Source organism: Euprymna scolopes, chromosome 30 (assembly GCF_053919585.1).
Source record: "Euprymna scolopes isolate OS-2025 chromosome 30, ASM5391958v1, whole genome shotgun sequence".
Lineage (NCBI taxonomy): Eukaryota > Metazoa > Mollusca > Cephalopoda > Sepiida > Sepiolidae > Euprymna > Euprymna scolopes.
In genome coordinates, this window is record NC_136511.1 from 46,389,581 (window position 1) to 46,417,360 (window position 27,780).

Consider the following 27,780-nt stretch of genomic DNA (forward strand, 5'->3'; position numbering starts at 1 on the left):
TTTATTATTCAACCTTTATTGCTTCAACCTTTATCCTTGAGTGACGTTTGACCTTAATAAGTGGTGAGTCGTTAAAAAAGAAAAAAATTCTTCCTTTTGGAACAGTCTGCTAGTCTATTACAATACTCCACTTTATAATAAAAATCAAGTGTATTTATTTGTATAAAAAATATTGGTATATAAAAAAGTTGGTAAATAAAACAGGTGCTTTTTACGAGTGAAAAATTTACTTTCACCATGATTAATGTTTGTGCAAAGTTTCAAAATGAAATTCAAGGAGTGGTTGTTGGGAAAAGTGCGAACAAACAAACGGGTGAATGATTTGGAGGCAATTTTACCCCTATAATGCCCCGGGTGGCAACCAGAGTTATCCTGAAAAAATCCATTATTGCAAAAATTTACTTTCACCATGACTAATGTTTGTGCAAAAGTTAAAAAAAAACCAAGGCATGATTATTGAGAAAAGTGCAAACAAACGGATGAACGGGAGTGAATTACTAGGTCATTTCCTCCTTTGTCGGGAACGAAAAAATTAATTTACTCATGTAACTTTATCGTTTTACTAGCATGGGTGCTTGGCGTTGCCCGGGTGTTTTGAGGTGGATGCTGAGCAAAAACAAAAAAAGTCAATTTTTTTTAACTTCGACCCCTATTATGATCCCTTAAAATTTATTGTTTAGGGCTCAAATCAAGTTATTAAGTTAGATCCATGTCCAACGAACCTATATCTAAAATTTCAAGTGTTTAGACCCAAAATTGTTGGAGGAGTTTGGTAGAGTTCTCAAAGGTCAAATCGTTGAACTTTAACCCCTTAATCACAAAATTTCTGCCCGAAAACCAATCACATCGATTTTCCCAAATCTCAGTACCCTGTATATAAAATTTCGAGTCTGTAGGCTTAAAATTGACAGAGTTATTGCGTAGGGAAATGTGCACAGACACACACACTTTCACTTTTATAGATATAATAGATATAAATAGTTTAGTGTTATGTTTAGATAAATAGCATGTGTGAACACTGGTGAAGCACTTTTTTGTCATATTTGACAGAGGTTGTACTTGAGTTGTGAATATTGTTTTTAAAATGCAATGATTTGATTTTTATTATGGTGCTTTTAACAGAGTAATCACCATTTATCACGGCGTGAAGGCCACTCGAGGATAGAGGTTAATGAGTATACAGTAGTTAATGGGACAATATTGTAGTAATGCAATTTGATAAATTGGATATCTTAAAGGGACGGCTTATCAAGAACTTGTTTACGTTGGACTTGAAGACGATCATATCGTAGTCAATTGGAAAGCAGGGAAACGGAAGAGAGTTCCATAGGTGTGCAGTTCTAAGAAAGAAGCTTTGTTCATGGAATCTACGTTTAGGTTTAGGCATAGATAAAGAGTGGGGAAAATTATATATAGTGGTTTCAACTAGATGAGTGTTTTTTGTGAAAGTTTGGCAAGGGGGGGGGCATAGATTAGAGCTCAGACGAGCACTTGCCTTGAAAATAACAATAATGTAGAGACAGACTCACGTCTCTTTTGTGGGAAAGAGGTTGCAAGGAAGAGAAAAGGCATCCTCTACGAGGCTAAAAGGTCTATTTTGAACTCTCTCAAGGTAGGATAAGGTCTTTCTAGCAGCTGTCCAGATGAGGCAACAGTACTCCATCCTTGGATGTACTTGGCTCTTATTCAGGTAGAGAAGTGTATCATCAGTGAGATATCTACTGGAGAGGTAGACGGATCCAACCATTTTTTCATTTACCATTAATCTACCCTACTGATTCACTACATGGACTCTTCCCAACAATATGAACAGTTACAATGGTGGTAACAGACAGTTGCTATAACTAATCCAGAAACAGTCTTTGCTAACACATTACTTCTGTACATTTTGAAAAAAAAAAAAAAATATATATATATATATGCTTTTTTTTTTTTTTAACTTGGGAGTCACCACTTATCAAAGCTTGAAGGCTACTCAAGGATAAGGGTTGTATAGTAATCGTTAATGGTGTGTTGGGTAGAATTTGATTATTTATGGGGGCGACTCAATAAGAACTTGTTTACATTGAACTTGAAAGCTACTATATTGTATTCAACCAGGAAGCAGGCCAGCGGAACAGTTGCAAAGGTGGGCAATTTTGGGAAAGAAGCTTTTTGTGTGGAATCTGCGTTTAGATTTAAGCACACATATAGAGGGGGGGAAATTGTATGTATAGTGGTTGTAGCTAGTTTTATGGGGGATCTACTCTATTGAGTCACTACACAGACTTTTTTTTTTGGTGCTATGGATAGTTGTAATGATAAGAACAGAGTTGTTATAACCAAGTCAAAAGCAACAGAATACTTTGGTTCTATTTTTTAGTTTTAGTTTTACTACTTATCAAGGCCCGAAGGTCACTCGGTGATAATGGTTAATGAATGTCAGTTTTATAGTGAGTGGTGTAACTTGGATAGGGTTTGATTATTTAAGAGGATGTTATAGTCAGTTGGGAAGCAGCCTCATGGTATTGGGTTCCAGAGATGAGAACCTTTGCTCATGGAATTTCCGTTTAGTTTTAAACAGACAATAAGGTTGACAATTGTTGTAGCTAGACAAGTGTTGGCCGCACATGTTCTACAGGGATTGGGGGGGGATCATAGACAGAAGCTCAGATCAACCTCTGTTCCATCTCAAAAGACAATAGATACTCCCGTAAGGTTAGCTGCGTGTGTAATTGTGAGGCAAGGTTTGTGCAATCCCCAACCACACCTCTCCTGAATCGACATTGGAAACAATGCAGAGATAAGCGGAGTGCACATACAGTACCCCTGGAATTTTCCGAATGGTCAACCATTTTAGTATTGACCAGGCTCAATGTTGCTTAACTTTGGTGATCTCATGGGAAATGGTGTGCCAGTGATTATGTAGTATCAGTTGAGCACCTGCTATAAAAATAATAGAATAGAGATTCGTTATGTCTCTTCTGTGAGAAAGATATATTACCTCCTTGTCTTATTTTTGACCTTTTAAGGTCACACCATTTATATTGGAGTATTTTGGTTATAAAATTCTGAAGAGGGAAAAAAATTTGTGAATCTTTTTATGAAACTGGAAAAATGAAAAGCAAAAAATTAAATGGATGAATCATTGTTAGGTTTTCTGAGAACAGAATTTATTTTGGTGCATTAAAATAATTTTGTTATTTAAAATATTATTTACATGAATTAAAATTTCTTTTTTTTAATTAATTCTCATTATTTGCATGAGTTACTTAAAAGTATTTTAATTTTGCTGTAATTCAATCTAAACAAAGTCAAGAACTCAATTTAACTGCGAAACTCATTAAAAAATTGACTTCTAAATTAATCAATCACTGGCCAGATTTTTAATTTATTTTTCAGGTCTATTTTTTATCCCCCCCCCCTCCACACACGTTTTCCTTGGACTTCCTCTGTAAACTGAAACTGCTAACTTGCTAACTTAGCTATTCTATATCTACTAACCCAAGAAATCTATTCTTTCAACTTCAACGTGGCCATACCATCAAAGTCTACTCTTCTGCATGCGTCTCCCTATACTGTCCAGATTCAATATTTCTCTGAGCTCATCAGATCTGAACCTGTCTTTTTCCTTAAGCCTCACTATTCAAGTTTCAATTCCATACATCATCACATTGTGAACTGAACATGCTACTTCAACTGTTCTACATCTACTAACCCATACACTCTCATCCATTATTTTAATGTGACCAAACCAACAAAGTATCCTGTTCTACACACATCTCCCTATCCTGTCCAGATTCAATCATCCTCTGAGCTCATCAAATCTAAACCTGTCTTTAAGACTCATATTACAAATCCATCATATCATTCTTATATCATTTCTCTCCATGCAACGCATGCCCTCACTCTCATTGGCTAGATTTCCACCTCCATACATCATCAGAGTGTCTACACATGTCAGAGAGACTCAATTTAGCTGCAGAAGTCATTTGTTGATGTTTTAACATAATTTTAAATCGATTAAAATTCAAAATTAACTTTATTAGTTTAGAGGTTAGGATACCTCGTGGATATAGTGCTGGATAATGTAAGGCTTAGATCTGATGACCTCAGAGGAAGAATAAATCTGGACAGTGCACAGAGCAGGAGACTTTGTTGGTTTGGTCACATTGAAAGAATGAATGAAAGTTCTTGGGGTAGCCAATGTGAAACAGTTGAAGCCAGTTTGCAACGTTACACACGTTTTACACATGCATTAACATGTGAACACGTGTTGTAGCACGTCAAGGTCGCAAGGAACATAATACAAGTAATAACTTGACTCACATTTTTTTTTGTAACAACGACATTTATTTCTGGAGACATTCTCGAATAAAACGTGATCGTGCACCTTCTCTCTGTCCTCTTGATTGTCATCAGTGGTCCGTGCACGCATTCTTTTTATAGTCTTTTTCTTTTTCTTTACAGTGACGTCATTTTGCACATGGCTCGGAATTTGCATACAGCCGCCATACTCCGTTACAAGTTTACAAGAGAAGGCTAAGGAAAACATGGGGGGGGGGATTGAATGCTAAAAATCTGGAGGATAAATAAAAACCTGGCCAGAAACTTTTTTTTTTACTCACGTTCATCCCTAACAAGATAACCAAGATGTTGGTTTACATTACATTTAAACTTCTGCATATCAGTACAGTTTGGGAAGCAAGTAGCAGGAAGGGAATTCCAAAGTCTAGCTGTTTGAGGGAAGAAAGTTTTCTGGCATTTAGGGACCTCAACAGTGAAGGGGTGTGATTTTGTTGCTGCTAAGCGGGTTTGCTGGGATATGTAAATTGAGGGGGCACAAGTGCAACAAGTTCATCAGAGCACATTCTATTAAAATACTTGTAAAACAGGCACAGAAATGCAACATTGCTGCGATGGGACAGGGGTTGGAGCTTAGTTGACAAAGTGGGGCTTATTAGATTATCTATATATTAATAGGATACCATATGTGTTATTTATTTTGTGTCACGCTCACATCTGAGTGACTGTCGTTTAATTGTTATGAACTTCCATTTTTTTGTAATAAATAATTTTACCAAGAATTCTTCATAAATTTTGATTTCGATCATAGCTGATGGCACTCAAGTCATTTAATTTTTTTATAAATAATTTTACTAAGAATTTTTCATAAGTTTGATTTCGGTTTTGATTATAGCTGATGGCACTCCAATAATCTATTTTTTTTTTTAAATAATTTTATCAAGAATTCTTCATAAGTTTTGGTTTTGCTTATAGCCGAAGGATCTCTCTCTCTCTCTCTCTATATATATATATATATATATATATATTCATAAATTTGGAATTTGGTTATGATTCAAGCTGATGAACCCAAGTCATATAGTTATTTTTCATTTTTGAAATCGCAACTTTATAATATATAAACATCAATAGAACATTAACTCTATAATAATATATATGAAATCTGCAAGAATTAAAATATCATATTTAAGCGTACTTTATGACCTGGCTATGCCAGGCATCCATGCTAGCCTGAATAAATACTTTTGCAGTTTTAGCAAAAAAGCTACAATCATATCAGAGCATCTCCATTTACGCTGAGCATCTACAGAACGCCAACATCAATATGTTACAAATGAATGAATCCCTTGTGGAATTTCCACAGGTCCCGCTAGTTTGTATTATTTGAAAAGGAAAGGGTGTAGCTCTACACTTCTGAGGATTCATACTTAGGTTAATGTTGTGGTGTAAATATTGAAAGGAATAACAAGAAGACTCGGAAACACTGAAATTAATAATATATTAACAGAAATACAGACAAATATGTTAGTGGAGTGGAGTTCCTACTTAACTGAAGGATAAGTAATGTTACAACTCTCCCTCAGAGTCCTGGGTCCAGACTGACCGGAAAGCAGAACCTGCTTACTGGAAATAGCATCAGGAATAGTCCATAATCAGCATCTGTAGAGATGCCACCCCAACAGTTAAGTTGAAAATAAATTTAAAAAGATTTTGTTTTTGTTTTTTTTAATAGGTGGGGGTGGGAGGGAAATCACTGCTTAACCTCAAAAGCCATACAAGAAACTTTTAAACCAGAGATTTTTATAAAAGAAAGTCTTACTAAATAAACCAAAGAGGAATATTTAGCAGCATTTCTTATGAAGACATTACGAAAATCACCTGCGATAAACACCTCTCAACATGCCATTCTGAGATTGTGTAAAACAAATAAGCATTTAACAAAATCCTCTCTTATTTGGAAATAGGGGAGGAACGAATCCTAGTAATTGCCATAGGAAGGAGGTCTTTGTGTTGAACCTGTAAATAGGTGGGCCACCTGACAATTTAATACTCCCCAAAAAACCCAAAAAAACAGCAATGAATCCCAAAAGCAAGGTCAGGCTACAAATATCAACTACAGCATTGCCAGCCAGTATCCTCCCAAATTACAAAGTTTTATTTTTAATTAAAAATGTGTGTATAACAAAACGTGTTTGTACGTTATTTTCATGGAAAGTGTTCGACTGAGCTTCAATCTATGGTCCCCCCTCGCCAAACTTTCACAAGAAACACTCGTCTAGCTGTAAACACTATCAATAATTCCCCCCACTCTTTATATGTGCCTAAACCTAAATGTAGATTCCATGAACAGAGCTTCTTTCTTAGAACTGCACGCCTGTGGAATTGTCTTCCGTTTTCCTGCTTTCCGGCTGACTACAATATGGTTGTCTTCAAGTCTAACGTAAATAAGTTCTTGATGAGCCGTTCCATATAAGTTATCAAATTTTCCAAATTTTCATTACTAATGATTACTATATTGTCCAATTTCTACTGTACACTCTTTAACCCTTATCCTTGAGTGGCCTCTTGGCCTTGATAATGTGGTGATGCCTATGTAAAAAAAAAATAAAAAAAAAATAAAATTCATTAAATATTAAGTACAAGGTGGAACGATAAAATTGTCGCCACAGAAACGACATGATTTCATTTCCGTTTGATGAAAACCGGTTTTCTTTTTTTGTTGCAGACCATCTACTAGTTGGCCAGTTGTGCACAATAGGAGCCTTCTATCATGTCTGAAAGTGACACAATGTTCAACAAGCAAGATCAGAGATGCACCGCTATACAACTCATGTTCTCTACCGATTCAAGTTATGACAACAGGACCATTGCCAGCACCCTCAAATGCATCACTGGACTGCCATGAATAACCAGGACATGCCCAGGGTGATGGAAACAGTTTCCAGCCAACGTTATGGTCTTTGGTGTGATTTTAAGTAAGGGTTGCATCATGCTACCTCACATCTTTGAAGTCGGTTTGAAAGTCAACACCAAAGTGTACCTGGATGTGCTGAAGAGTGTGGTGATCCCCTAGTGCAACCAGGTGGCTGTTGATAGACCCTGGGTGTGGCAGCAGGACTTGGCGCCGGCCCACAAATCCAAAGAGACCCGGGCTTGGCTTCAGAAGGAGTGCTATGACTTAGTACTCTTCTCTCACTGATACCCCCTCCTCCCCCGACCTGAGCCCGATGAACTACTTTGTTTGGTCATACATCGAGAACATCACCAACATGACCTCCTACAATACCAAAGTCAGTTTGATCGCTGCCATCCATCAAGTATTCACCAACATCCACCTGGCACTAGTGAAAAAGGCATACTCCCAGTTCCAGACCCGTATCAAGGCGGTGATTAAGGCTGAAGATGGCAGCATTGAATACATGTCAGTTCCACTACATAATCGAGTTACCTGAATCGATGTTTTCAATAAAAGTTTTAAAATAAAACAGTAGCGTTGTTTTCTTTAGGACGACAAATTTATTGTGTCACCCTATAGTAAAATTGAAAACATAATGCATTGCCAGTTCAAAGCGTCAACATTACTTAAATGGCATTCATCTATATGTTCTAGGACAAACCTTCCCCAACTTCACATGCAACTGATGAACCTTATTGTCCTTAGGGTTTGAGGTAAACACCTGCCATCCTGTAGATTAATAGATATTAATGAGGAGGACTTCACGCAGATCAAACAATCCTGAGGCCTGATCTCGACTCAACAAACGATGACAAATTGATTCAACGGTCTCTTCATGATGTACTAATCATAATACACAAAAGAATACAAAAAAGTTTACATTTTTTATTCTGTAAGCAAAATATATAAACGAACGTAAAAACATTTAAAATACATCATTTTACTTACAAATCTTTTTATAACTTATATATATATATATATATATATTTTTTTTTTTTTTTAATTACATTTTCACCCCAAACAAGGCACATTGCCACTTTGGTGTAGGGGGCTACTATCAGGGGCAGCAACTACTGGGGCACTATGTTGGGATTTGGGCAGCAAGATGTCGGTTCACGTTGCACTTGAACTTCTGCATATCAGTACAGTTAGGGAAGCAGGAACCTGGAATGGAATTCCAAAGTCTAGCGGTTCTGGGGAAGAAACTACTGGAGTAGAAAGATCTTTTACATCTAGGGATCTCTACTGTGTGGGGGTGGGATTTAGCTGCCTGTTGGGTTTGTCGAGAGTGTCTACGCTGTGGGGGCACAAGTGTCTGCAGTTCGTCAGATGATTCACCATTAAAATACTTGTAGAACAGGCAGAGGGATGCAACGTTTCGTCAATGGGACAGAGGCTGAAGCTTAGATGCCAGTTCAGGGCCTATCAGATTGGCGACTCTCTTTTGAACCTTGTTTAGGAGCGAGAGACTAGTAGCAGATGCATCAGCCCAAATGTGACAATACTCCATACATGAGCGAATGGTGGCCTTATAGAGGTACAGGATACTTTCAGGTGTCAGTAGTTTTCTAGCACGGTAGAGAGAGCCTACCTTTTTCGCAGCGGCTCTGGCAATGTTTTCAATATAATTGATTCCACTCATGTTTCCTGTGAACGTTAGGCCAAGCAGTTTGAAAGATGTACTCTCAGACATATATATATATAGATATATCTATAAAAGTGAGAATATGTGTGTGAGGAAACACTTCTCAACCTATATATGCAATAAATTTTTGATCTACAGACTTGAAGTTTGGTGTATAGTATATTTAATATAGAAAACTTTTTCATCAGTTTTCATCTGGAAAAACGGGGTTGCTAAGGGGAAAAAATTTAAAAATTGCTATTTGGGGATCATCAGATTTTTATCTGCTTGTCAACTGTTTCACAAAGTTTGAAAATACCTTTCAAAGTGTGTGCCAAGCTGATCTAATGGTTATCGTATTTGACTCACTGTCTTTGGGTTTTGATTTCAATCTCAGTTTGAATATTTTTTTTTTACTGAAATAAACTGTTTAGAAAATTTTTTACTGAAATGAACTGTTTAGAAAATTTTTTTTACTGAAATAAACTGTTTAGAAAAATTTTTTTTACTGAAATGAACTGTTTAGAAAATTTTTTACTGAAATGAACTGTTTAGAAAATTTTTTACTGAAATGAACTGTTTAGAAAAATTTTTTTTACTGAAATGAACTGTTTAGAAAATTTTTTACTGAAATAAACTGTTTAGAAAATTTTTTACTGAAATGAACTGTTTAGAAAAATTTTTTTTACTGAAATGAACTGTTTAGAAAATTTTTTACTGAAATGAACTGTTTAGAAAATTTTTTTTTACTGAAATGAACTGTTTAGAAAAATTTTTTTTACTGAAATAAACTGTTTAGAAAATTTTTTTTTACTGAAATGAACTGTTTAGAAAAAACAATGCTCGCATGCACATGTCTCAGTTTCTTTCCATTTTTTTACTTTAAAAATGATTTTTTAAGCAATTTAAAGTTACATTTAATACCAGGCAACGCCATGTACATCTAGTTTAAAATAAAAAACCAAAAAAAAAAAAAAAAGATTTGCTATTTACTTGCCTCTCAACGAAGGTGAATTTAGACATAAGATTGGTTTTTATTAGAAAATAATAATTAAAAGAGAAAATAACTAATGATGGCACGTGGGTAGGTTTTGATTATATAAGAAGATGGCTCAACAAGAACTTGTTTACAATAGACTTAAAAACGACTATGTTATAGTCAGTTGGAAAGCAGCCTTGTTGTATTGTGTTCCCAAGATGCATAGTTCTCCGGAAAAAACTGTTTATGGAATTTTCATTTAATTTTAGGCATAAATATTGTTGACATTTGTTGTAGATAGATAAGTGTTTGCTGCAATGTTTTACAGAGAATACCATAGATTGAAACTCAGTGGAACATTTGCCACAAAAATAACGGTAGAGCAGAGAGAGAGAGAGAGAGTGTGTGTGTGTGTGTGTGTGTGTGTGTGTGTGTGTGTAGGATAGACTCAGTAGTTGCAGAGAAGCCATTATGTGCGGCAAGAAGACTCAGTGCCCTGCCTCACTAGTCAGAATAGACTGTCCCCCACCCCTACAACCAAGACCACCAGGAAAGATTAACTATGAAATAAATGACAATATGAAAGCAACAGATCCATTGTGCTACACAGACAAAGTGACGCCATGAGCAGTTAGCCAGATGAGGAGGAGGAGGTCAAGATAAAAAATTCTGAAGGAAGTACCTAGTTTCTGATGGAAGCATTGGATGAATTAAACAGGCACCTAGAATTTCCAGTTAAAGTTCAATATATTCGGGAGACATTAGTTGTTGGGAAAATCGTCAATGAAGATCGACAGTGAATGACCTTGACAAGAAAATTATGACAGAACTTCATTGAGATGGGTCAGAAGAATCAAATGATTGGAAGTTAATTGGCAGTTAAAAGATCAAAATTTAGTTTAGATGTAGACGCTAGCAACGAAACTAACTATACACATAAGTGTTCAACAAGTAGATGCATACAATGCTTGTGTTGTCTTTTTATTATGTACTAGTGAGGGGTACCCGGCATTGCCCGGGTGTTTGGAGGTGTGTGTGGGGGGGGGATAAAAAAAAAAGTAAGTATGAGGATCGAACCCGAACCCTTAGGCAAAGTTGTAAATTAAAGTGTGAAAAAAAAAAAAAAAAACGTGTGACGTTAACAATTGCCCCACCGCGAGATGCTAACGGAAACACGTTTGAATTTATTTAATTACTTAGATTTAGCAGGTGCTCGTTTTAATGAGTTAATGAGATCAAGTTTGACTGAGGGATTTCATTTACTGCTGAACACTTTTTTTTTCCCCCCTAGATGTTATAGGAAAAAGACTAACCCACATGCGGCGAGCGACAAATGTTGAATATTTATCTTCCTGAAATTGAGCAAATTAAATAGACAGGCGAGCTTCGTTGTTAACTGTGAGATATTACGATTTATATGTGATATAAAAAGTTTTAAAAAGTTGTGAAGCAAGCGACCGCTTCTCTGAAAAAAGCCTTTTGTAGACACACAGTCGAACCCGAACCGTTGAGGTAAAGTTGTAAATTAAAGTGTGAAAATCCTCATACTTACTTTTTTTTTTAACCCCCACACACACCTCCAAACACCCGGGCAACGCCGGATACCCCTCGCTAGTCTACATATATAAAAGCGAAAATGTATGTATGTATGTATGTATGTTTGTGTGTCTGCTAAAAACTTTTGACTAACGGAACAAAAATTCAAACTTCGTATCATATTAAAGCCCCACCCTCCGGACGACAAATATCGAAAAATTAGCCCAAAAGGACCATCAGAAGTGCGTCAACTGATCGATTTCCTGCAGGGGGGGGGGGAGGCCAAAAAAATGACATTTTAATGTTAAACATTACATATTTTTAAATCGATTTATAACTGCCCCAAAAAATACGGGCGCCAACTCTTCTACATAAAGTATACACGGGGCCGTTTATTTTGGGTCAACTTGTATTTAAAACCCGCTGAGTCACGTCATGTTATCTTGACGTCAGCAAGCTCTAATGGCAGTCTGAATTAAAAATTTTGTTGTTATCGGTAAAAAAAAAATTTAACCCTCACACAAGCTAAACTATGGACTTCTACACTATGACAACGTTACCAAAGTTATTAGCACATTAAAAATAGATACGATAGTTAAATGAAAAATAACAAGCCAAAAATGTGAAGTAAAAAAAAAATACGCTTACAAAAAATATCAACGATTGAAGTTTTTACAAAAAAAAATAGCCAGACGCCATTTTCTTTTTAGTAACAGTCTTTAGAGTAAGGAAGACGAAGTGAGAGAGAGAGACACACATACACAAACGCAAACAGAGAGACAGACAGACAGACAGACAGAGAGAGATGTCTAGACAGGAAACGAAATACGTAATTTAATAAATGCTAATGTGAAGTAAAACAAAAAAAAAAAAATACTGCTACATCATCTCGTAACGCTCCTGCGATGACCTCATTTAGTGGCTATCTGTCAATCAAACCTCTTTCACTCGCTTTATAAGCCTTATTTTAACACTATAATCAATTCCCCTTACTCTTGGCCTACACGGTTAAGTGGTTGGAGTTTGTTTCACCTCCACGTCAAGGCTCTCAGGTTCAATTCAGCCTCACGATCAAAACTATTTTTTTTTCTTTTACATCTTTAGACACGCGGGCAACGTTTCTTTATTTTTTTTACTTCGCTTATTCTTTTTAACATCGTTTCAGGGTTATTACTTATCCCCACCCCACATACGCACACCTACAAACACCCGGGTAACCCCCCCCCCGCTAGTATATATATAAAAGCGAAAATATATGTATGTATGTACGTTCACTTTTTGTGTATGTCTTCAAAAGGCTTTTTTCAGAGAACCGATTGGTCGCCTCACAACTTCTTAAAACTTTTTATATCGCATCTAAATGATAATATCTACGACTTAAAAATGGTGATCGCCTCTCTATTTAATTTTCCCGACTTTGAAACGTTAAATATTCAACATTTTTGGATCGGCACGTGTTACTTTCGTTTTTCAGTATAAAAAGAAGCGAAACTCGATTCGAATCACTGCCCACGCGACAAGATCAAAGTGTAGCATCTGTTCCGGCAGATGCTGCAAGCTATGACTAGCTATTACTAGCTATGACTAGCAAAGACTAGATGTGGGGGCAACCCCACATGCCTGACCTTTTAACCAGCTCCCATTTCCCACCTCTCGGGAGCTGGTCCCCTTTTTCCCTTCCCCCTCCCTTCACTCCTCACATTAAAAATCGGCCTTGTGCCTAATTTGCTCGGTGGGGGAGCAAATAAATACCATCTGTTCCGGCAGATATTGCAAGCAAAGACCATATGTGGGGGTAACCCCACATATCAGACCTTGGTCAATGTAGGGGAAACATTTCATACCAATTGTCACTATCCAGCTCCCATTTCCAACCTATCGGGAGCTGGTCCCCCCCCCCCTCCCTCTCTCTCCATATTAAAAAACGGCCTTGTGCCTAATTTGCTCAGTGAGGAAGCAAATAAATACCACTGACCCCCGCCCTTTGCGGCTCGGGAGACAAGATCAAAGTGTAGTATATGTTCCAACAGATACTGCAAGGAATAAATACAACTGGCCCAAAGCCAGTGGTCTCTAGAAAGCGATTTAACATTTGGTCAATGTCGGCTTATCGTCATATCAGACAGCTGCTTTCATTTTGAGACGAGACACTCCCCCTAATAAACAGGGAGCTTGTTTTCTCCAAAGTTAGGTAAAAACAAACAAATCGGATTATTGACCTCATTAAAAACTGTCCCGCAGAAAATGTTAACTGCTGAATAGCTATTGCTTGCAATCGCCGCATGTGCATTAAGCTTTTTCGTATAAAAAAAAAAAGAAGCCAACAGACTCATACTCAAAGTTTACATCATTGAGTCGTCAAAAACGGGCACCTGCCAGATTGCACTTTTTTTTCACACTTTCCTATTTTCCAACTGCGCGTCAAGGCTTCGTTTTTTTTTTTAAAACAACCAACCATTTTTCTTTTCATTTATCCAAAAACACAGACCACCAAACATCTGGGCAACGCCGGGTAACCCCCCCCCCCCAGAAGAGAAGAATCCAGGTTATTCTCGATGGACGTACGTCAAAACAATATGATATAAATGTGGGTGTGCCTCAGGGGTCAATCCTTGGATGTTTATTATGGATAGATGCGGTCTGGTTGACGGGTTTCGGGTCGTCGAACATCTGGGGTGGGAGATGTGGACGTGGACCAATAGTGTTTCCTCCTATCCAAATACCTATTTGGACAGGATGTTAGTTAGGCGAGGTGAAGTAGACTTCCTATCCTGTCCCACGTTCAGATGGACCATAAATTAGTTATGGCCAGGCTGAAGCTAGGAAATAGGCCTAAGTTAGCGGGTTACTTGAAGTTAAATACCTCCCTTCTAGAGATACAAGACTTCCGAGATCAGTTAAGAGAATTAATTAAAAAGGCACTTGTGGGGGCGGTTACCGAGAGTAAGTGGTGTTTAGGTCTCAAAATCAAGATCAGAAGCTTCTCCGTCAAGTATGCCCAGCGCCTCGCACTAGATAAGGTCAAGACGAAGAAGCAGCTAGAGCAGAAACTAGCCTGGGCTTCGGGGAGAGTGATAAGGTCAGTCAGGAACTAGCTAAGCAGGACCTTCTACGCGAGACTAAGATAAACCGCAGTAATTCGGTCGGACTGCAGTTTGGCGCCTGAAATGGCAACGCAAACCTCCCGGCGCCGTTCAGCTGGACGAATGGCCCGGTTCGGATCCTCAGCGTGTGGCTCGGACCGGGTCTCCAGATTGATAAGAATTGGTCAGAGGTACGGCTAAAGGTGGAGGCTGTGGCCAACTCATGGCTTTCTAGGAAACTTTCCTTAAAGGGTAGAGCTGAGGCGTGCACCACATATATCTTCCCTCTCATCCTTTACCAACTGGCCGTACTTCCCTTGGCTGCACAACAAAAAGCTATTGTCCTCGCTCCTTTGGGACAGAGGAAGACACTGGGTGACCAGACAGGTCTGCATTCAATGTCTGTGTGAGGGAGTTTTGGGAATGCCGGACTTAAAGTGTCATCGAGACGCTGAGAGGCTGGCCTTCCTGAAGATCAACCGTGGCACCCCGTGATTACTGTTGCCTTTCCCAACCTCATTCTCGACCCATCTATCGAGAGTTGTCGCAGGCCACAGGGATATTCAGCCTTCCTGAAAGAGTGCCGGGCCACGCTGCAATGACTACCAAGGTCCAGCAACCTTGTGACTACTACCCATAGGGAATCCACAGGGATCTAGTGAGGGGGTGGGGGCTGCCGACGACCTGCTATGCGCGCATTTGGGTTGGCAGCAGAGTGAGATCCACTCCACGTGGAGTTGGGCACCAGGTTTGAGTCATCTGAACACTTCAGAGTTCTCTCTGACCTGGCGATTGGCATAAAATGCACTTCCACTTAAATACATACAATACAGTTCTGGTTTTTTGGAGTCGCCTGCTTGTCCCTGTTGCGGAACAATGGCCGTAGAAACAACTGATCACGCTTTCTTCGATTGCCGTGAACTCCGCCAGTACCGGTCGTATGTTAGCGAGGTGACACCTCGCATCGATCACGAGCATCCTCGCCTGATTACCGTATCCAATGTCGTTGACAACGTGAGGCCGCCATGCGACAGAGAAAGACAAATGGTCTACATTACAATCTTGGCCGTAGCGAGAATGGTGATTTGGACGTTGCGTCTGCAAAGTGGCCGGAGGGGAGGGGTCTTTTTCTAATTAGGATCTGATCGCTTTCTTTAAACACCAACTACGGGTGAAGATTAGATGTGATAGAAGAAGGCTGCATCGTGCGGCATTTGACAGAAGATGGATACATGTAGCAAGTCTGTGTGTACAAAAAGGAGCCAAATTTGAATATGTGTTCCCCGCCTAGGTGTGGAATGCACAGTTCCGTCAAGCATAATCCATTTTCAACCTCTTAGCTAGCCGAGTGAATGCTTCATCCCTGCCCAACTAGGAAGCCTCCAAGATCCTCATCCCTTCCTATCTGCAATTTTTCTTTTCACCCTTCACTCTAAATTTCACCCATCTTGGAGAGAAAGAAATCAATCGCTAACGTCCCATCCGTCACCCACAACATTTTCTTTTCTCCATTTCGTCCCATCTATAGAGCATCCCCACTTAGAGACCGGCTTGCAGGAGCTCAGGTTTCTTTACAAACCGAAGTGGAACAGACGGTCTATCAACTAGACGGGGTTGGGAGAGTCCTATTAACCACTTTTGTACTTTTTTTTTCCCCTGCCCTCGACACAAATGAATTATTGTATCATCATCATTGTTATCTTTTTCGTTTTTACACGTTAATAAAAAATATTTTAAACAATTGGGTTCTAAGTAAGACGTCCCCAGTACGAAAGGGTGAATGCAGTATTATGGTGAAAGAAGATACTAGCTAAGAGAAACTTTTGTTTTAGTTCTGGAGTGACAAGGATGACCAACGACCCCCTTTTTAAGTTGTCCTTGTACCTAAGTTTTTGTTCAGTTGGAACTTACTTTGTAATTTTAGCTTGAATAAAGAATGTAATATCTCAAAATAAGTGAATTTTTTTTCGGATATCTTCAGTTCAAAACGGATATGTACAATAGGGTAGGTCGATTTTCAACTTTTTTTGGAAAATGTAAAAGGTTGAAGCAGAGAAAGTTGCACAAACCTATGGGGAGTACAAATATAAAAAAACTAGGTTTCTAACATCAGGCATCGGATGCTAATTTGATTTTAAAGATCGTCTACTTTGAGATACGGAAAAAATCCTTATCTGTGAAAGATTTGTGAGAAATTATTTAGTATTTTGCAGTTTCAATCATTACAAGTTGTTTTTATATATTTAAATAAACGATATAATGACTGATATGCTAAATATTTAACAAAATTATAATTGCCCCCCCCCATACTGAGGTGGCGGCAATTACAAAATTCTATAAATGCTGCATTTTACTTTGTTTTATAACTGCATAATTCAATTCTTTTTACTATCAATGAAAAAAAGAAGTTTTTATTCCGTTTGGAAAAAAGTCTTAATAAAACCTAAAACAAATTATTTACCTATCTCTATGCTTGTATAAAAAACACAAAACAATTGGCAAGTAAAAAAGCTATTTATTTTACCATAATATCAAAATTCTCCCTATAGGATCATTTTGAAGCAAAAAATGGCCTCATTTCATGGCATAAAATCTTAGCAATGATATGTCATGTCTTACTTCAAGTCCATAGACTGATTGGCAGGCTTCTGATGTCACTTTTACAGCACTTTCCACACTTTGTGAATGTGCAGGCAAATCAGGTAACTCTGGCTTTCTGCCGCTCATAAATAATTACTAAAGTTCATGATATGATAATTCTTCAGTTAGTGCTGGCTCTGAACCTCCACTTTGATAAATGTAAAGCGTCAAAATTTATTGTTGATATTTTTTAAACGCTTTCTCACTGGTTCCCCACTACTGAAAAAGAAAAGAGAAGTCAAATAATTTTATTAACTTGAACAAATGAACACAATTTTATTTTAATTAATTTTTTTTTTAATTTAATAATTGAAAATGAATGTATAAATCGAAATAAACAATTTGATCAGTTTTATATGAATGTTTACTTACCTAATGGTTAAAATTCTTCTTATAGCTTCTTCCCTCACTTCCATTTCATCTGATTTTAACAAAGAGAACAGAATATTCTCTGGCAAAAGGGCAAAAGCATTAAACTGAAGATTGCTTAAAGCAATTTCCTGAATTTCTGGAGGCTGCTTTTTTATTTGCCCAATCATTTTAAAAATATACATTTTCTGGGTATGAAATTTATTATCCAGTTTAATTTCAAACCAGCTAACTGTATACACTTCTACAATAAAACTAATCAGCTGGTGCATTTTTCTGGTCAATTCAGATGGATAAATTTTATGGGTCCACAAACACATTAATCGGATTGCCAGAGTAAGCCATTTTGCCTGATTTAAAGGTCAGATCCTTCATGCTGTATACTTTACCCCTTGAAATACCAACAGCATACTCTAAAAGTAGTCTTTGGTCACCAGTGAGATCATTTTCTGTTAGTTCAGAATACCTGCCCTCCAGAGGACTACTCACTGGTAAAACGTCAACTTTGGGTAAATGATGGTAATTGTTGGCACATCATTTTCCGAGTTGACCCGTAAATGATGTTGGGCTTCGTGCACTTCCATCAAGGAATTGAAATAATGCCCTAAAAGGAAGCTCATTCTGGTGTAGAGAACAACCAATAGTGTATATTTTTCTATACAGCTTGTTTTCTAGTGAGGAAACCAGTCTTGGTGCTTGTGGTGTCTAGAAGGACAGCCTTTAAAGTATTGACACTCTCATACTCTTCTAGAACTTTGTGAACTTCATCTGTCAGAACAGCACCAGTTGCTCTAACAGTAGGAATCACTCTATGCCTTAGATACACCCTCTTACTTCCACAACCCATCTCTTTCGTAAATGTCAAGTGATGCTCTTGTCCTTTAGCTTTTCTTCGATTTTTGTTTCCTTTTTCATCGACAATTTCAATGTAAAATAAAGTGTCTTTATCGTGTTTCCCATCATCACCAATGCAGACAAGATTTCTAATTTTTTGATTATGTTTTTGATAGGCATTATTTTTTTTATCTTTCTTTTTCTCTGTCAATTTTGGATTTATCAAGAAAACAAATTTCCTTAAATCAATATTTGATTTTAGAAGGCCCGCAGCCTGTAGATCCAAAAGAAAAGCATTTGCAAGACTTGCACCTAGGTTTGATGAGACATCACCTCTGATGAGTTCAATGGCATAACGAGGAATTTTTATCAGGCTGTAAATATTCTTACATTCTTCCTCTGGTTCAAAACTTTCATCTGTTCCATCACTATTTTCTGATGTCAGAATGATATTCTTGTCATGGGATGTTGAAGCAATAGGCGGGGGGGTGAATCAACTTGCTTTTCTCCTAACGTTAACTTTTTAGATTTTGCGACTGCAGCTTTATCAACAGGTCTCAATTGAAAATTGCCTTCGAGTTCTATTTTATTTCTTTGGTCCTTCAAATACTCTCTCCCCCACAGGAACCTGAATTAGAAAATTCGACAAATGTTTATTCTAATCTACGCTAATCTTAGAAATAAATTCTATTTCACGTAAAAAAATTTTAATTTCTTTTCTCACTGGTTTACAAGTATGGAAATTAATTTAATTTAAGATGTCTATAATTTTCATTAAAAAGTTTTTTTCAAACAAACAAGAGAAATTTAAAAAAATAGAATAAACTAACCTTTTTTTCATAGGACAGGTACAGACAATATGCTTTGACTGACAATTTTCTTTTTTGCATTTAATATTTTTGGCATGACAACTTACAATTGGCAGGTCACACAAACAAGATGAAATATCAAATAATTTGTCAATTTGTAATTGACCAGAAGACTTTTGGCATATGCGGATAAAACGTTTCTATTTATTTGCATAATTTTTTTAAAGCAGGTGTCCTGCAATTTGTGTACAATCCATTTATGAGTTAATAGGGGCAAACTGGAATTTACTGCCTTCCAAATATCTTTAACATCATTTGCCATTAATTTTGAAAGGGCAAATTTATTTAACTTTGGGCGAGAATTCTCCATGTAATAACCATATTGAATAATCTGACGGAAAGTAGGGATTCTGTTGTATTTAATGGAAAAGGTGTGCCCACAAATTGTGTAGAAATAGTTCGTTTCCGACTCATGGTTAGAAAAATATCTGCAAAATACATATTTTATGATATTGTAAGAAATTAAACAAAGGAAATTATGAATTAAATTTAAAATTTGGAAAAATTGGTAAATATCAAAAAAGAAATAATAAAAGTTTGCTAAGATATAAAATGCAAAATGTAATAATTTCTATATTTGAATTAAGCTCCGGTTAACAAAGTAAACAAACGTGTGAACACGAAAATGAAGCCGATTACTTGGCAGTGTAGACAGAAATATTAACCGGATAAAATAAAGCCCTGGTTTATTAGTTGTTTAATTCATTTTAAATGAAATATTTTGCAGGGTGTCTTTTTATATCGACACCCAATTAGTTTTCTAAAAATAAAATAGATATTAAAAACAAAAGAAAAACGTATTGTTTATACTCCCTTCATATGTTTTCTTCAAAACCGGCATGAATATGACATGCTTATTCTTTGATTTAACACCGGCGCCCTGCGACATAGACGCAGCTTATTGAGTTTTTCAATGTTTAAATTCATTTTAGCAAAAAACGATGGAGTTTTAGAAAAAAAGTATTTTGTGTTGTTATTCTGAATGCTATTTAACAACTTTCTCTGCATAGACCTAGTCATAATGCCAAAATCGACCTACCCTAATGTACAATATAACCTTTTTTCGATATTTTCATTTTTGAATGTCTCGATTAAACTGTACAAGTCCCATTTTTGTGTTATTTATTTCGTTTAAATTTAACGGTTTAATATATTTTTGTGTTCTCGGAGAGACTTTGTTTATAATTGAGGTTCACAGAATGGCTGTTAGAGGACATTTCTCATTCAAAGAACAGGGTAGATAACTTGTCTCACTCGCATCGTGGCACTGTCATGCAGAAGTGCCGAAAATTATCATCTATGTGTACTTTTTAGCCTCATGCTAGACTTGTTTAGAGATGGAGACTATATTTTTCTGGTGGAGTTTTAGTTTTAACTTTAAGTGTACGATGAAACTTGCTATTTTTTCGGTACTTATACGGAGCGTACCGAAATAATGTGTTCGTCTGTCGAAATAATAACGTTATTTAGAAACACATTCTTAACATGGGGGAGTCGAGGGCGTTTTGTAACTTCTGTAGTTTCACCTAACAATGTCATAAACAAAAGATACCGTAAAAAATTTAATTTATCTAGAAAATAGCATGGTCTGTATTCTGCATATGCACCTTTTGAGGTTCGTTTTATAATAGACATCAAATAAAAAAAGTTTAACAAAACAAATCTTGGCCCTCGGGCCAAGATCACAGTCAAGTATCTGTTCTGACGCTACACTTTACTTATTCTGTCCTCGATCAGTGGAGGTGGGGAGTACCGAAATCCTTCATGTCTGAAACAATTTTTTATTTTTGTTCCTGAGTGCCCCTTTTTGGAGGAGCATTAAAAAAACGACCGTGAGTCCAATTCTGTCCTCGTGGGGAGGCAAGTAAATAAGAAAGGTTATCATAGTTGCTTGTTTTTCGAACCGAACAGTAAAATGTTTTTGACTCCTAATGGGGGGGTATGAGACGAATGGAGTCGCCAATCATTTTTATAATCAACGGCTGTGCTAAACAACCAATGAAAACGTCCCAAAATTATTATAAAAATTGTCGAATTTTGGATTCAATCAGTTTGCCGTTAACTACGCCACGGACCGCATTTGATTCTTGGACGCCATCTTGGTTACTGATCTGAACTACGCCACCATCTTTGTTCAACACAATGTCTCAAAACTTAACACTTTAAAATATGTTAAAATGCACAAAAATTATCCAGCTAGGTAGATGCTGTTTTTCCTTTGAATGCATTTGTCATTTTTGTTTTTTTTAAACACTTTTTCGGTTGGATGTTTATTATAAACAAACCCACCTTTTTTTTTTAAAAGTGAATCTAAAAGTGGGTTTACTTTTGGCAGCCTCGTAACTCACTTCTGTTATTTTGTCCTTTAGTCCTCACATTTCATGAGCGAGGTTTCTGGAAAAGGGGAAAGAATTGCTGTTTTCTGGGTCAGAATTTATCCACCTACCACTTTCGTTAGTTTTTGACCTTGAAGTAGTATTGTTGGTACTTATGCATCTATGTTACCGTGCTGAAATAATGTTATTATCTAGAAACCCATTCATAACACGGAGAAGGATGCTTTGTAACTATTCTGGACTTTCACCTAACAATTTAATAAACAAAAATATTGTAAAAATTGAATTTAACTTGAAAATACTATTTTAAAAAAAGTTAAAGATAACATATATCCGTAATTGTTTAATTGAAAATGTTTTGATTTAATTAATGAAAACGGAAAGGTTTTTCATGAAATGTGTGTGACTGTGGGTATATATCTATAATATAAAGCTGAACGTCTGTGTGTGCGTGTGTGTCTGGTCACGAATAGGCTCCTATATGGTTGACTATTATAGAAAACTGATCACATATAATGATAGAAGATGTATCGAGATACAGGAATGGTATCTTTGATCTGGTATAATGATGATTCATTAAAATTGTGGGGTCTGCGTACACGCTTGGTCCACAAAGTATGAAAATAAAAAATTTAAAAATGTTTACAAGTGTTTTTGATATAGATGTACATAATAATACTTTGATAAGCATGTTTTAACTTAAATAGGGATGGTATAATAAAATTGTGGGGCCTGCGTTCGCGCCTGACCTCCATAGAATGGAAATAGGCACAAACTTTAATAAAGACTTTTCATATCTATCTGCGTAAGTATACTTTGATAATTATGTTTCAGTTTGAAGAAATATGGTATAATAAAATTATGGAGTGTTTGTTTGCGCCTGACCTCCATAGAATGGAAATATGTCACAAAGTTTAACAAGGTTTTTTAATACAGATCCACAGAATATTGTGATAAGTGTTTCAGTGTGAAAAGGTATGGTATAATAAATTATGGGGTTTATCGATTTTATTTTTACTTTCATCATATTTTGCTTTGGTTTTGATACCCCCAAATTCGAATCTATCTCTTTACAACCCTTCCTTTTCATAACCTATTATACTTTCATAAATCAGAGTCCATTTTCTGTAGGCTGTTTTTGAACCCAATCAACGACGGGTACTTTTGCTAGTGTATATATAAATTAAAAACAGAAAATGACATATTCATAATTGTTTAAACTGGGCGAGCACCATTTGAAAACCAAAACATTTCACTGGACAAAACAGGGGAGGGTAGAGCGGTAGGCCTTGATATATCTAAGGCTTTTGACAAGATAGGGCACGATGGTCTTCTAAGGAAAATTAGATCATATGGTATCACTAGAAGAATACACAATATAATTAAATCCTTCTTAAGTAAGAGAAAAATCAAAGTTGTCCTCGATGGTCGTACATCTAAACAATATGATATAAATGCGGGTGTACCCAGGGTCTATCCTTGGACCTTTATTGTTCCTGATATTCATAAATGACTTCCCTGATAAAATTGTTTCGGAGATGGGTATATTTGCCGATGACACCACCCTCTATAACAGGCATGAGGGGAAAACAAATGAACACATATCTAAGGAAATGGCAGAATCATTAAAGGATGACCTCCAATCTGTAGTGGAATGGGAACAAAAATGGATGGTCACATTCAATGCTGCCAAGACTAAGCTTGTTTCCTTCAATAACTACAAGAAAACTTTTCACCACCAATAGCAATGGCTAAGAATACACTGCCTGAAAGTACTTCCTTTAAACTCCTCGGCCTAACGTTTACAGGGAACATTAACTGGAATATATACATTGAGAGCATTGCCAAGGCTACTGCAAAGAAGGTGGGCTCTCTCTACCGTGCTAGAAAATTACTTATGCCTGAAAGTATCCTGTACCTTTATAAGGCCACCATTCGCTCATGTATGGAGTATTGTTGTCACATCTGGGCTGGTGCATCTGCTACTTGTCTCTCACTCCTGGACAGGGTTCAAAAGAGAGTCGCCAACCTGATAGGTCCTGAACCGTCATCTAAGCTTCAGCCTCTGTCCCATCGACGAAATGTTGCATCCCTCTGCCTGTTCTACAAATACTTTAATGGTGGCTGCTCTGACAAACTACAAGCACTTGTACCTCCTCGACGTGACTACCTCCGACGGACCCGACAAGCAGCTAAGTCCCACCCCTTTACAGTAGAGATCTCTAGGTGTAAGAAAGCCTTTTACTCCAATAGTTTCTTCCCCAGAACTGCAAGTCTTTGGAACTCCCTTCTGGGATACTACTTTTCCAACTGTAATGCAGAGGTTCAAGTGTAATATGAACAAACATCTTTCTACTCATCTCCCTTCATAATGCCCCCGCAAACTGTCCCCAATAGTAGCCGTGTAGCCCCCTACTTCAAAGTGGCACTTGCCTTGTTTGGGGTGAGGATTGAATAATAATTAAAAAAAAATTTACTGTATAAAAATTTATCAAAATATAATTGTAAAAACATTTATTGAAAAGTTTGCGTATAAAAATATAAATTTTAATAAAACAATTTTATAATGAAAGCAACATTGAATTTTTATAAAACAGTTTTTTTTTTTTTTCAAACAAATAATTTTAATGAAACATTTTTTTTTTTATCAAAGCAATTTTGAAGAGTCAACAAATAACAAATAAATTTAAATGAAACCGAAAAATCATTATCTAGTTTAATTTTGTTATTTATTTCATGCTTCGATCATAGTTTAAAATACTGATTTCTCCCTTGGATTTTAACAACAAGTGCGCGAAAAAAATGGCGTCTCCATTTTCGGCGATAAACTGTAGAAGTATCAAAATAATTTACGAGACGAAAATAGGAATTCCCATCAAAATACTATAACTACGAACAAAGGATGTGTGTGTGTGTGTGTGTGTGTGTGTGTGTCACGTTTTAACCTTATCAACCCATCATGCACAAACGATTTTGTTTGAAACTTTTTGTAAAATTAAAACATTTTAAACGTTATTTACGAAGAGTCAACAATTGGAGCTTTCTATTATTTCAATGAATAAAAAATAATTAAAAAAGAATAAGAAACTTAACAGTAGAATAGTTTTTTTTTTTTTTTTTTTCTGTTGAATGAACGAGAATTTAAAAAACACGTGGGCCGCCTCCGTCCTGTTTTTGCGCTTCGGTGACGGTGCTCCCTCCAACTGCTCCATAGACATTTGTCTTGATTACCAATGAAATCTTATAAGATTATTCGATTTAATTATTAAAAATAAGTGAATAAATAAAAAACAGTTGAAACCAATAATTTACTCGAACCAAGAAAAAAAAATAAATAAATAAACGGATTTGCTTATATTTAATTTTTGGTGGCAAAAACATGTTCGGTTAGAGACCAGGCAGGGTACATTACATTACTTGTGTCGAAATTCCGTACACTAAAAATTTCTATTTTAGTTTCAGAAAAAAAAAAAAAAAGAGGATAAAAATAAACAGCAAGCAGTAAATGAAGGTCAAATAAAAAACAAAAACAAACAAACATATCCATAAACAAAAAAGTTCATATTTTAAATAATTCTAAAATCTTAAATTCTATACTAATTTAACATTGAAAGTTAATAAATTATGCTGAAAAAAAAAAACCCATCTCGATTTCGAATATCGAGGTTTACGCGCTTGCTATAAACACTGATGAGTCGTGAAACAACGAAGCTGTTGATCGTGGGCAACTAGAAAGTTTAGCACATGTTCTGATACTATACTTCATTTTGGCACTTCTGCAGTTTAACATTCCCAAGCAAATTTAGAAAGCCATTCTTAACATGAGGAGAGAGGGAATTTTGTTAACTCTTACCTTGCGCGGACGGAACTCTCCTAAAATGAAATCAGTTAATTTGCTTGGAGGATGTTAAACTGCACTAGTGCAAAAAAAAAAAAAAAAAAAAATGAGCTCCACAGCTCCACACAAACGTTTCCGTCGACGGCAACCTGAAGAATTCTTCCGATAGAATGAAACAAATTGTCTATGTAGCTAACTTGCCATGTCTTTATTTTCAGCCTGACGAATTCCTTTGAACAATGAAACAAAAGTTTCCGTAGAGATAACTTGCCATAAGTATATTTGTGTGTGTGTGTTTGTGTTCAATTTTTACTATTTTTTTAAATTTAACCTGACGATTTTTTCGGAGAATGAAGGACGAAGGTTTCTGCGTAGATTACTTGCGATATAGTATATCGGATATACATATTTTGATACTACAACGTAGCGTAAGCGAAGCGCACTTGTATTGGGGACCGTACTGTTAAAAAAAAAAAAAAAAAAAAAAAAAACGAGCTATATTGCTATTACAAAATTAATAAAATATTATATTTTATATTACCTGCTAGCAACCTGGATGATACGCTAAGGTTTTTGTATGTTTGGGATGCCCATGTTGGTGAGACACGAAGGCTAGCAAACATGGAAGTTGTAGCCTTGCCAAGGCATCGAATAGCACACAACGCCATTATTAAGTACGACTCGTTACGGTGCGTGCCTGCTCAACTGAGTTGTATATGTGAAATGAAACTTTTGTTTGTTTTACGTTCGTGCGAATAACATTATCTCGCGAACTTTAAGAAAAATAACCCGGGAGGAGGGGGGGGGGTAACAAGTTGACTGTGTCTGCTGTGACCCCCTCCGTTATGCACTTTCTCCAAATTAAAAAAAAAAAAAAGCATAGGTCACGTTTTCCACTGGCGCAAGGTTAAACATGTAGTCCATAGAATTTACTTGTCTCTCCACGAGGGCAGAGTTAGATACAAGTTGTTTTTTCTTTCTTTATGAGGGGTATATCAAGCCCCCCCCCCCAAAAAAAAAGTGACACTCCTGTTTGTGACAAAAACAAAAATTGCCTCAATATAGAAGGATATCTCCTTTACTCATCGAGAACAGAACAGATACTACACTTTGATCTCAATTCGAAGACTGAACAAGGGGAAGGACCTAATCAAACCCCTCCCCAAAATAGAGGGTATTCTGGGTTGGTGCAAAATTTGTCGTGATCGGACTCGTCTGTATTCCATGGTAAGGTCATGATCGGACTCGTCTGTATTCCATGGTAAGGTCACCTCGGACGACCGACGATAAACTAACCCCCGCCACCTCCGGAAAGAGGAAGTAATGTTTTGGAAAATGACCTCCTCTTAGAACCGAACACAATTCTTTTCGATCTGATCAGACCTAGAATAGACTTGTTCCTATTTACAATGCCTCCCCACGGGACAGAGTTAGACACCAGGGTCGTTTTTTAATGTGGAGAAAAGGAACAAAAATAAAAATTGTCTCAGTCGTGAAGGATTTCTCCTCCACTGACAGAGAACAAGAAACTGAAGTGCAGCATCTGAAGAACAGATACTACACTTTGATCTTGTCCCGAATGGACTTGTTAGGTACACTTTGAATTGCAAAAAAATGGTAAACAGTTGGGTTTTTTTTTTGTTTTTTTTTTTTTACAAATTAGGCACAACGTCATCAAAAGTGTACGGATTAGAGGTGTGGGGGGGGGGTTCGTTGATCGTCCTTTGTTTCTCATATTCTTAACTAGATGCATTCTGACCCATTCACCCAACCACTGATTCTTTCATTTCATTTCATTCCGATTTCAGTCACGTAAATTATTTATAGTCAGACGGGTCTATGCATTTTTATCTTGAGCCTCCCCCCCCCAAAAAAAAATCAACAGAAATTAGACCATTCCTTTAATGATCCAGTCCCTGTTGATTTTGTGGTGTGAGTTTAGTTCTATACAGTTTGTTTGAACGTTTTTCCTCACATACACACGCACACACGCACATACGCACACACACACACACACACACACGTATATACACATCCACGTACACACACATGCACGCTTGTGCGTGCGCAAACATGCACATATTGGTGATATCACTTCCTTTTAAGTGAAATCCAGACATGCGCAGTCAGAACACTGACCCCGGTATAAAAGTCAACAACAACGTTCAACTTTCTCTTTCTTCACTTTTGCCTTGGTTCGTCAACCAGACAAGTTCGCGTCCACAGTTAGTGGCCTGAAGACACTTCCATGTGGCCGACTGCTACCATGTACGCATGGCTTTACTGAGGTCAACCCTCTCTCTTTCTTTTTCTACATGCTGGACTGCCATTTCTCTTCCCCTACTTTATTCCTCTTTTTCCACTCGCGTAGTCGTCAACAACTGAACTAAACATATCTTCCACTTAAGCCATTTATTTTCAACAGAAAATAA

The 27,780-nt window shown here is 36.8% G+C and overlaps 1 protein-coding gene across 1 annotated transcript in view; it reads right to left on the bottom strand.

Moving 5' to 3' along the window:
• Positions 1-26,141, bottom strand: part of LOC145254793 (glycine cleavage system H protein-like) — a 67,512-nt gene extending 41,371 nt beyond the window's left edge. Inside the window, exon 1 of the mRNA XM_080113579.1 lies at positions 25,890-26,141. Coding sequence (XP_079969705.1) covers positions 25,890-26,016 — 127 coding nt within the window. The 5' untranslated portion in view covers positions 26,017-26,141. The remainder of the gene's footprint in view (positions 1-25,889) is intronic.
• Between the last annotated feature and the right edge of the window lie 1,639 nt (positions 26,142-27,780).